Raw genomic sequence first — 12,344 nt, forward strand, 5'->3', positions numbered from 1 at the left:
TAATATTGGTATTTAAGGTTTTTGAATGGAATGGTGAGCCAACTTAACGATCTCTTGGTACCTACTAATTCAACAATGTTACTTTATAATGGTGAGCACCAAGGCCCAAACTGTCCTTATTTCTGAGCTTTGTGGACTAAAGGAAAAAAAGAATAATCTTAAGGAAAAAGAAAGAACAAAGCAGTCATCGCACATGGTCTTGATCCAAAGACACCTGGAGAACTTCTGTTTAAGGGGTTTGAGTTTAGATCAGGACTAAATCTGTGCAAATTAGAGATACACAGCATATACCAAAGGTTGGAGCAATTTCCAGTGTAGAACATCAAGGAGTAGAGCTTGAGGTTTCCAACATCCTTTCATCATCCTTTCTCTTTTCAAATCTGCACCAATAAAATTTGCCTGCCTTTGCCATAAAGCATGAAAAACATACAAAGATGTAAGACCTGCGATTTAGTCAACAGGCTTTAGAATGGTTCCATCTCCAAAGTCTTAATTTCACTTCCAAGAGATGCACTCAGAGGAGAGTGGACTTAGCCAAATGTAATTGAGAAACACAATGAATGAAATAAGATAATGTGATTTAAAACAGATTAGTATGGAAGATAAACTGTGTTCTGGGGTCAAAGCCCAAGATTTCACAGACAAAGGTGAAATAAGAACTTTGTTGTCTAACTCCATGTGAACATTGACTTCTTCCAATGAGCTGAAAACATGAGGACTCCTTGATGATTGAATAGGTAAAAGCAGTGTGTGGCATTTTGTGGCACCTGTTATGGGAAAAAAAGCTGTCCCTTGACTAGGTAATCCAGCAATATAAACCTGTCACAGTAGAGCGGTGCACCCTTGTTATCTGCATGCTTATGGGCTGAGTCATAGCTTCCGTAAACTGTTTATGTCCATGCAATGTCATATTAATACAATCAGCTTCAGTCTGAGCCCAAATGGCCAACTGGAAGCAGTGAGGAGACACAGGCAAAATTGGGAGATAGCTAACAAATCTCTCGATGCTGGACGCTTCAGAGGTCTATTTATCTGCAGTGCTAAGTGAATAAATATGTGTATTTTAAGTAATAATCAAAATGTCTTGATGTTTTAAAGGATTAAATTCTATGTGAATAAAAATCTTATATTTATGTACAGTCTCTTTGGTAGAATCATGCTACAAAGTAAAATCATTATTATGTATCACAAAACACATTGAGGCAACTGTGGACACAAAAGTAAACAAGAAGCTATGTTGCTTTTTGGAAGTAAAAATTAATTATCTCCTATTGGTTGTTTTATTGTATCTGTGATTGATATAAGCCAAGGACAGAAACCACAATGGAAAAATCTAAGAAATGCTTTCTTCATGATGCCTCCAATACTGATGAATCCACAACAGAAATCACTGCAAAAAAAATCTCTGAAATAGCATGCTCTTGTTAATGTAATCAGACAAAATCCTAATTACAAAGGAAGATGTCTTTGTTATTGGACAGTACACTCCATTCATTGTACATCAGTGCTTACCATTTGGTTGAACTGATGTTAGGAGTTACATGATCATAGTGCATCCTAGGAAATATAACCCAACTCTCAAGTCTGAGAGAGAGGGTATGAAGAAATAAGAGACTTTAAAGGTAACTACCAGGATGCTTGGTAACATGGTAACACTTCAAGGGAAAAGAAATTACTGCTTAGCTAAGCCAAAATTTGATTTTTTGAGTCAACAGGCTAAGAGGAAATATTTTGATTCGGGCATGTCAAAACATTTCCATTTCATCAGATACATGAAAATTAAATTTGCTGAACAAAATATTCTTAACTAATTCCATAGTCTTTTTTTTTTTTTACTGCAGTTAGCTTTGATAGATACAAGTAGAGAAAGAAACCAAACTTGAATTTTTCAAGCCATAAACCCAGTCTTTTTTACCAATATTCATATTCATTAGAAGGTTCTTTTGTTTGTATTTTGATCAGGTTTATCTTCTTCATTCAGATAAATTTTATCATCTATTTTCATATTTTTGCTATTATTAGCAAATAAAGAAATTGAATCTAAAAATAAGGAAACAAAAGAATTATGCAGAGCTTACTTTCAGCATGAACATGACTGGAATATTGCAAGTAGATATAAAATTATTTTTAGAATGGTAAATGACAAATTTTGGTGCAACAGTGGAAAAAAACCCTTAAACTTTCATTCTTGTGCCTGTAAAGAGGAGATGTCTAAATTGCATAATACTCTCATATTCTCAAGTACCCATACCCTTAAGCCTCTCAGCATCTATACTGAAAGCATGCTACAGCGATCATTTCTTCTAGCTATAATTTCTGAGTTGTAATTGTTCCTGTGTAGATGTGGGAAATTTACTTGAATACATTGTTAGCTGGAGGACTTTGCTTTTAAGAGTCTCTTAAAGAAAAAAAAAAAAATGAACTGGAACAGTGACTTATCTAGAATATATGCTTAGTCTTCTGCCTTCCGGGGCTCCCAACAACCAAAGTAGAGCATTGTCTGGAGTGCAGTGAGGACCTGAAACTCTCACCTTTGGACCTTTGGCAATTTGCTCTGAGCTTTCTAAACCGTTTGCCTCAGCTGCTTGCTGCACACTATATAAATGGAAGTCCAAGTCAGAAGGCTCATTCTCCCTCTGAGGCTGTAGGGAAGAGGTGAAGAGGGGAGGGAAGGAAAAACAGGGGAAAATAAAAAGCAACAAGAGTGTCCAGGGCTCACCATGGGCCCTGTGCAGCTCTTGCTGCTCTTGCTGCTGCTCAGCAGTGGTGTTCTTACACGTAAGTACTGCTTTTAATGTTAGTGCTTTTTGCTGCTTTATTTATGAACCCGTTAAAACAACAATAATGCAAAAATCAACAGGACAATGGCTTATAGAATTAGGGTAAGTGTGGCAAAGATCTCATCTCTTCCCTTTGTAGGAATGGGAAATCAGGAGGATCACATCAAAAATTCACAAATGTTTTCTGGTATCTTTTTATCAGATTTAATGTATTTTGCAACTTGTAAGGAATTCACATAATTTATTTTGGCCTGATAGTTTTTCTATAATGCTGTCCTTCTAAACCCCCATGAAGATACTGAAGTTTGGAGATACCATACAGATTTATCCCAGCTGGTTTTAACCTATTTTGTGGCAAATGTGAAGATAGAGAGCAGTAAAGCAAAATGTCTTTGGCAGGTAATACTGACATTTGAAACACAATTTTGTGTTAAAAGGCTCATGGTCATCAGTAGTAGTGGTGGTTAAAGAAGTAAGCCAATAAAAGGTATTTTTCCCCTAAAATCAGAAAAGACAGCCTAGATCAATATGGTGCTGTGGATTGTAAGATATCCTTCCTTCCCAAGAAGTGGCTTTTTTAGAATATAACACTATAGTGTAACTTAAGACTTCAGGAAGCTTTAGGAGGAAACTGAGTCTGAGGCCAATTATACAGGTCTGGTTTATATATAAATTAAATTCACCATAAATACACCTTTGTTGAACTAATATTCTACTGATGAATGATGATACACAATTTTAAAGGATGCACTTTTTTTCCAGTGGTTATTAATAGTGTTATTACTCTTACTATTGTAATAGTAATTGTAGTATAACTATTGCTATTGTTGTTACTGTAGCTAATGAGACACCCTATTTCTATAGTGTGGTCATTCTTAGAATGTCCAGAATGAAAACTTGGAAAGTGTGCAGAGAATATTGTGATAAGTCCTGGTGTTCATGTATGATATCCTAAAGAATGACATAGCATCAAATGAATGCAGCAAATTATAGATTTGCTGCATTACAGATTTGCTATATTATACATATGATATACTTTATTTTAAATAGAGTCATATGGGACATATCTAAAACAGATTGGAGCAAATGATTCTACATAATTTGAATAGGCTTCCAATAAGTGTTCTTCTCTTTCAAAGAATAAACTCTAAATATTCAGAAAATATTTAATAGAAAAGAATAGTAGTATTAATCTTCACGGTTTTCCTTTTTTAAATGCACAAGAAGCTAAATACAGCCATGTATTCATTATGCAGTACTTTTGTGTGCTCAAATAGGCTAAAATTTTAAAGTAAACCATGTTATATGGCAGATTTAATTTGTCTACCTCTACTTTGTTTGTCCATAATTTATAAATTTTCTATTTCACATAACATAGTGCTTTTAAAAATACTTGTTAACCAAAAAGCTGATGCTTCTCAGTTTAAATCAAAATAATTTAATTCAGTGACTTCAAGACATTATTCTGAGGTCTTAGTTCACAAGGCAACTACTGTAATTCCCTCTGGATTTGACTCTGTACTGGTAAGGGTAGCTTTGTTATTTAAATCAATGTTCAAAAGTTGGTATGAATTTAAAAAGCCTGACAATGAAAATATAGTATTTCTGATTATATTTCCATAGCCCTTGTTTTATAGCTGTAAACTGCTTTTCCAGCTTTTAATTCTTTGGGTTTTTTATTCTTTACAGAAGAAGAAACACCCGAAAGTGGAAATCCAGGATGTTCAAGTAACTGATTTCTTAAATCTGCTTTTGTTATCTTATTTTGCTATATTAACTGAATGCATCTTTCTAAGCCTGACTTTTCCCTAAATCTCTTCCTCTGAAACAGAAGTGATAGTAATATTCTTTATTGCCACTTACTTTAGATATTTAATTAGCCACAAAGCTTGGCTCAAAGAATCTCGAAAGTTTCCTAAGAAGTGATTGAGTTTCTAAACTTTTAAAAAGCTGCCATTAATAAACTACTTTCCTTTGTTTTGTTGATGTCTTAATTGTCAGGTGCAAATTCCCTAATCTAGAAATCCCTGTTTATTAGATGTGATACTTTAGCAGTGAGGTTATGTATATTAAACTCTACAGTGGGCTGAATTTCTCTTCCCATTTACACCTTCCAGTGACTGCTAAACCCACGGAATTGCACTTGGATATCTAACTAAATACCTGTAGAATAAATCATCAACTCTGTCAGCAAGGACAGCAGTTTCTTTAAACAAGTCAAGACTCGGGAAACGCTGACTTTATGCCCTGTCTTTGTAGTGAACTCTGACTAGCCTTGACTGCTTGGTTAGATATATAATGTTCCACCATAGGGTCAAAGTACTGCAGGAGGTGTTTTGTTCTCGTCTTCGGTGTCTTTTTCCCCCTTGTTTTTTGCTATAGCGCCATCTCCGGGCAACTGGGTTTATTTCAGCTGCCTGAATCAACTTGAAGAATTTGGGCTTCATTGCCAATTTCTTATGTATTTTGATACAATAAATTACATTATATTTACAATTCTAATCTAATAATTTCCCTATTCCTTTTCCATTTATTCCTGTTTAAAAGCAGGACATGGAGGCATAATCAGCCTTTTGGCTTTAACATAGTAGATAATGGTGTTGAGAAAATTTTTGAGAACGTTCAGTTAAACAGTATTATAGATCAGGACAGCCAAAAGTGACAGGGATAATGCTGAATTTTCTTATAGCAGTTAATTTTAGTGTTAATTAGATAATTCAGTTTGCAAATGTTTTTGATGCTGATTACTGCATGATAGTATTAATTGTATTAATTCTGTTTAGGAATTACGTGAAAGTAATCTCAATTGAAACATTATTACAGTATGTAAAGTCTATAAAAGTGACAGTCCAAGGAGGAAATATGAGATTTGTAGTACTATTCTGTTCTCCTTTTAAATATGTAATTCTGTCACATAAAAAGGTCAAGTTAACATTTCCATTAGCCTCTGACATGACAAATATTTTATAAAAGAAGAAGAGCAAACTACATTCATGGCACATATAGATAGGCAAAATCATACAGATTTGATGGTGAGCACGTGGGTTTACACCAAGATACCTTTACCTTTTTTTTCCTATAAAACCAGATCACGACTCTAATATTTTCAAACAGTCACAAATAAGTGCAAAGGAGCAATTTAGGAAATTCCTTTTCACTCAGCATCGCAACAATGTCATAATCCCAGTAAGCTGTTCAGTCTAAACAGAAGGAGCAGTAACTTCTGGTTCAGATATACCTAAACTGCTCTGACACAGTCACTTAAAATACCTGATCATCATATGTTCAGCTTAAAAATAAATCCTGCAGTTATAATGGGAATGAATTGTAATTGAGAACATTGTTAGGCCTACATTATGCATTCCAGACGCCAAAGGATCTTATAACCCTATATTTAATACTGAAAAAAATTATCCTTTTCTTTATGTCTCTAAGTTTATTCTTGCTTTTAAGGTTTAGAATTACAGGTGAATTGCCTCTAAAAGCAATGGGAACAGATAAAACACAGGTGAAATTCATCCCTTTGAGGAAGCTCACTAGGTTTTGAGGTTTCCTTTGGCAAAAAAAAAGAAACACCTCTGCAGATACTTCCTCCTGCCTTGTTCTTACTCATATCAGTGATTTTGCCTTGTTCTGGATGCTTTTCATATAACTGATGTCTATCTCCATTAGTAAAATTTTATGATCTAATAAGTGAATTAGAGTAGACCATGTTTCGGGAGAGTCTGGAGCCGAAAGATACTCTGTAGATTTCGGTGAAATGGTATTGAGGAATGCTAGATTTGGTGTTTTGTCTCTTTCTGTGTCTATTTGTTTTCAGTCTCAATCATGTGATTTAGATAAAGCATCTCCTTGTGTTTGAATTATGATGGAAAAATCTAAGCTGAAATTAATAATTTTGTTACCAGTTTGAAAACTACCATTTGGCTGATTTAATTTGGAAGCAATAGGGTCATTTGAGCAACCTGGTGTAGTGGAAGGTGTCCTTGTCCATGGCAGGGGTTTGGAACTAGATGATCTGTAATGTCTCTTCCAATCCAAACAATTCTATGATTTTTAAAACTTCCATATCTGAAGTTTTCTCCTGCTTTTTTCGGTAACTTTAATGGGGCATTATTTGAAGGCCAGATGTTGTCATATTGTCAGATCTTATCATACAGAGAAGTGGACCCCAAAAATTATGTTTTCCCCACAAGTTTTGTCTTACTCTTCAGAATGTATCTCTCTGACATTACTTCTTTGTCTGAAAGCTGTTCTGCACAAGGAAATAGTGGGAGGGTCCTCATGCTTCCTTTAAATGTGGCATTCATTTTACTTACACAACACTAAGCATGTATTGTAAGGATCTACATATACATATCCTACACAAATCATAAAAGCACTCTTGTTTTCCCAATTTCAGAAGATGCAGCCAGATTTAAACACCTCAGAAAGTATGTTTATTCATATGAAGCAGAAACATCAAATGGGATCACGGGAACAGCAGACTCTCGAAGTGGTTCAAAGATTACTTGCAAGGTAGAGAAAGAGGAGTAAATAAAACTGATTTGGACTGTTATATATCTGTATGGAATAACATGGAAGCTGGCAGCTGGGGAGCATTCTTCAATGTTTTTCCAAACAAGATAATTCTTTTGAAAGGCACATGTTAAGAGTCCTGAAGACTAAGCCCTTCCTGTCCCAGAGAAGGCACTGAGGGTGTCAGAAGTCCTTCATACCACTGTGCCAAATGCATTTCAATCCAGATCTAGCTGTACTTTTACATGAGAGAGGGGAAGACATGGTATTTCAGTTTTCCTTAGCTCTCAGGCTGAGTTTGCCAATGTCCACAAACAATTCTAGAAGTTGAACTAAAACAGCTTATTGGTGCCATGAAGACCACTTAATTGCTTGTTGATGGTAACAGTCAAGGCAGAACTGGAGCTATAGGAGTAAAAGATCCTGTAGCTCATTAAATTACCCAATCTCCCTCCATTTAACCCCAAACTTTCCCATCATGTGTTTGGTTTGTGTTTTTTTTTTCTGAAATGAATAACTAAGGAAAATATTTTTTTGTTTAGCACACACTGTTAATGACAGATCACTGACAGTGATCAGTGCAATGACTCAAATTTTCATACAGTTCTTCTAGTACCATAAATTTTCAGAACCTAAGCTGATTGCTTAGCATGTATTTAGCATACTCCCTACCATCAAACCAAGCAAAGACCAACTTTTATATCATTTCCCTCAAGTTACCTTAAGTTATTTAGAGTACTTTGGAATGTTTCCCAAAAGTTTCTAGCAGGGTGATTGTGACACTCAGAAAACCCAAGGCATATCATATTTGCAAAACTGTAATGGATGATCCTGGAAAAATTATAATGAAAAAAGGATAAATACGTCATATTTGTATTTCCAGGTTGAACTGGAGGTACCACAGCTGTGTCACTTCATCCTGAGGGCAATGCATTGCTCCCTGAGGGAGACATTTGGTGTTGACACTGAAGGAAGGACAATGCTAAAGAAGTCAAAGAACTCTGAGGACTTTGCAAATGCCATGTCCAGGTAAGCATTATCAATTATCATCAGTACTTGTAGCCTTAATATGGAACAGGATTCAGTGTTACAGTTCACTCTATGTTTCGCTAGGCATAGAACATGTTTCACGATAATGTTAGGTTTATAAGCTGGTTCCACAGCAAAATTTTTTAGATCTAACTTGGCAGAGTTCTCAATTGCTAGTAGAGAAGGTTTTTTCCCATCCAGAATTTTCACCTGGAATATTTTTGTCATCTATATCATCTACATCAAGAAACTGTTGGGTAGTCTCCTAAAAGATTATTACAAGTGGAATGTTTCTTCTTATAAACAAATCTTAAATGGCTCTGTGCAGCCATTTTAAGATAATTTTCCTCTGTTGACGTGGTACAAAGACTGTGCAATAGAAAGGCATTTGAGACTGAAGTCCATGTTTCCTATCCAAATCTTTAATGACCTATGCAACTTATCTTTTCCTTACTTATCTGCTTTTGTAACTTATGGCCGCTACTCCCTCCACCCAGCTAGTCTCTAGTGCTTGTCAGTGCATGTTTTACTCATGCATCCTCATGCTGTTTCAATGCCTCAGTATCAACTCCCTCTTGTTTCAGAAGCCATAGATCTCAAAACAACTTGAGACAATGTTAAACTATGTTTTTCAGAAAACAAAGTATAATTTAAAGACTGCTACTAGTAGAGAATCCTTCCCATCATTTTGTAGCCTATTGCTGTAGTTAATAATTACCTCATTCTAAAAACTGACTTTTCTCCTCTCTGAATTTGTGCAATTCCAACTTCCAGCCATTGCTTTTGGTATTTGCTTGTCCTTAGATGATGTAGTCTGATGGTATCAGAGTGACCTTGGTTAGAATTTTGCTGCTTTTGTAGTAATATTTTCTAGTAGTAACAGTGAATAGTAAATAATGATAGACCAAGATAAACATGTTGCTTCATTCATGCTAGCTATTGCCAGCAGTTTATTGATAACATGTTCTTCACTGGGTGGCTTTGATGTGATCTCACACTAACAATGTGTTTTTTGGGGGGGCAGGCATGAACTAAAATTCAGCATTCAGGATGGAACAAAAGTCAAGCTGTATCCAGAGAAGGATGAACCTCTGAATGTACTGAATCTCAAGAGAGGGATCATCTCAGCTCTACTTGTGCCAACAGAAACAGTAGAAAACGTACAAACGGTTTCAATGGTAGGTGTTTTGAAAGTATTCACTTTATTTCCTTAACAAATGGAAGAAACCTTCCCTAGTAGAATTACTCCTGAACACCGTTTTCAAGAGACCTCTTAATTCAGATCAAAAAGGGTACCTTTCAGCTAGATCAGAAAATGTCTGACAGCATGAAAAAAACACTGATTTCTTTCCTGCTTCCAGGATACTGTGTATGGAAAGTGTGACAGTGAAGTTGAATTCAAATCTAGAAAAGGAAATGTTGCAGAAGATATTTCAATTAACAGAGACCTGAAAGCCTGTGACAACTTCAGTCCTATCAGAGATTATGTCAGCCCTATTGCCATTGTAAAGGGACTAGTAAGTATGCCATTAAAAATTATATAAAATTATTCACTACATCACCTAAAATTATAAACAAGTACTACAGCAACTAAATTTTGTATTTATCTTCTAATAGGTTTTCTGCACCCTTGCATTAGGTCAGACTGTGGTTTTGTTGGCAGTCAATAGAGAAACAAAGATGCAGAGAAAGAGTGTAATTATATTCTTTCATGTTCTTGTCATTATTTTTTTAAAGGAGAACTTCTCTTAGATGGACTTAGTACTATTGATTACATGATAACCTATCAGGTCAAATCCAAATTTTTAGTTTTGTGGGTCAAAATTTTCACCATTCCAATTTCACGGAAAACGTGTTGTTCACCAAAACCCTGATATGTATATGATGTGCAGGAGGAGAGGGCTTTAAATGCTCCCAAGTAGATGGTTTTACATGCTGATCAGGCTACCTCTTAATCCATAATGATCAAATGCAGTTGCTTGCTTGAATATCAGCAGATTTTTTCCTGGTTTTATGGCATCTGTGCTTTTGAGTGTTTTCCCTCAATTATTAGGAGCTCATATCATGCTAAAACTACATTTTATATTTTCTGCCATTTCTACAGCTTGTAGAAATATGTAAAATTTTTATGATAAGAGTGAAATTAAAAGGAACATCAGCTGTTACCAGGGGCTTGAACTACTCTAAAAATTGCAAACTGGTTTCTATGAAGGAGTCCTTTGTTGTAGACAGCAGGGGATCAACCATGAAGTAACTGCTAAGCCAAACACCTCTATAAGGCCTGAAGGAAAAATTCAGTGGGATTTTTGCCTGTGAAGAGACTCAAGACTAAAAATTGTTACTGTCACAATTTTGTCTTTGTGTGAAAATGATTACAGTTATGCACCTTGTTTCTAATATGCTGTAACTTAATATTACAGTAAAACTATGGCAGCCTCAAAACTATGTTTGTTTCCCATAATAGGCAGTAAAATGACTGCCAAACTATTTATTTTACAGAACATCCCATTATCTACTCTTCTAAGGAGCACGCAGTTCTGTCATTACAATATTGATGCAAAGAAAAGGCATATAAGAGATGCTGTCTGCAGTGAAAAACACCTGTTTCTGCCTTCCTCATACAAGTGGGTTGCTCACTATTTATCATTACACTTTCTTTGTAAATATTCATTTTAAATGGTGATGTATCACATTCTGCCATGACTGGATCCCCAAATATGCGTTTTGTTCTCAAAAAGGGAGGAGACCCTCAGTGGTACTTAGACTCAACTAAAGGACTGAATTTTTCTTTATTTGCTAGAAATCGCTACGGTGTGATGACAGAGGTCAACCAGACACTGAAGCTTGAAGATACCCCAAAGATTAATAACAGAAATTTTGATGGAGGTATAGCTGCAATTCTCAATAATACAAACACAAAATGCAGATTAAATACAAGCATATTAAAAAAAAAAAAAACAAACCAAAAAACAACACTGAATTAAATAAAGATGCAGTTGAGGGGACCAAAACAATTCATAATTTTTAATGATTTTTGATGAATTTAACCAGGAAAAAAGCTTGAGGCATAAAATGGAAAAACCAGAAACATTTAAAACCACTGCAATTTTTAATAATCTTTGTATTTTCATTTCAACTTTTAAATATTATTTATAATTAAAAATTAAAAATTTGCTTGGAAAGTAATTTTAATCTTATTGGAAATTATTTGATTAACCCTTTTTAGCTAACCATAATTTCTTATGAAACTTTTAGCTCCAGCTGCCAAATCTAAACAGTCCATCATTACTATATATTTGGTTCCAAAACATTATTTTCTGATATGCAGTTGGTAATTCTAGTCATAAATAACTCTTCTAAAATATTCTCATTAAAAGTTAAAAAATCAAACTATGCTAACATAAAAGGTGTTAAAGAATCATCTTAATGAAAATTTAAAAGAATTTATGCAAATAAGTGTAATATAGCTTTGGGGGGAATTATATTTAAATTCTACTCCATTATTTTTAGTAACTGTTCAGCTGTTAAACTTCAGCAATTATCATCTAATATAATCCACAGACTTTATGCTAAATGTATGGCAGAAGATAAAAATGAACATAGCTCCTTGAAAAAGACATAAAGAATGTGATTTTTTTTTAATTGCCAGATGAACTGGAAGAGAAGGGACTTGCCCTAGAAAGTACAGATGCCAAATTTCCCAAGCAGGGGGATGCTGTTCTGAAGATCCTTCAAGAACTGCAGAAACTTACAACCTCCCAGCAGAACCAGCAGAGAGCAAGACTCTTCTACAAATTTGTTTCTGGGCTTAGAAGTTTACATGACACCACTCTTAGCTCTCTTGTGTCAAAGATGATGGAAACCTCAAGGTATGTTACAACAGTTCATTGCACAAGCACAACATATCTCAATGCCACATTTGCTGCAAGTGGTTTTCAGTTAGAGGTTAATTAGATGTAAAGAGTGTCTTTCAGAAAGATTAGTATCATTGGAATTATCTAGAAAGAGAAATAAGGA

The 12,344-nt window shown here is 34.9% G+C and overlaps 1 protein-coding gene across 1 annotated transcript in view; it reads left to right on the plus strand.

Moving 5' to 3' along the window:
• The first annotated feature begins 2,621 nt into the window (after positions 1-2,621).
• Positions 2,622-12,344, plus strand: part of APOB (apolipoprotein B) — a 37,541-nt gene continuing 27,818 nt past the window's right edge. Inside the window, 9 exon segments of the mRNA XM_062618900.1 lie at positions 2,622-2,778; positions 4,470-4,508; positions 7,183-7,298; positions 8,182-8,327; positions 9,352-9,505; positions 9,689-9,844; positions 10,827-10,951; positions 11,128-11,213; positions 11,977-12,196. Of these exon segments, the coding sequence (XP_062474884.1) occupies positions 2,721-2,778; positions 4,470-4,508; positions 7,183-7,298; positions 8,182-8,327; positions 9,352-9,505; positions 9,689-9,844; positions 10,827-10,951; positions 11,128-11,213; positions 11,977-12,196 (1,100 nt within the window). The 5' untranslated portion in view covers positions 2,622-2,720.

The sequence above is a fragment of the Pezoporus occidentalis genome, unplaced genomic scaffold, assembly GCF_034315485.1.
Source record: "Pezoporus occidentalis ecotype Australia unplaced genomic scaffold, CSIRO_AGI_Poc_V1 ctg206, whole genome shotgun sequence".
Lineage (NCBI taxonomy): Eukaryota > Metazoa > Chordata > Aves > Psittaciformes > Psittacidae > Pezoporus > Pezoporus occidentalis.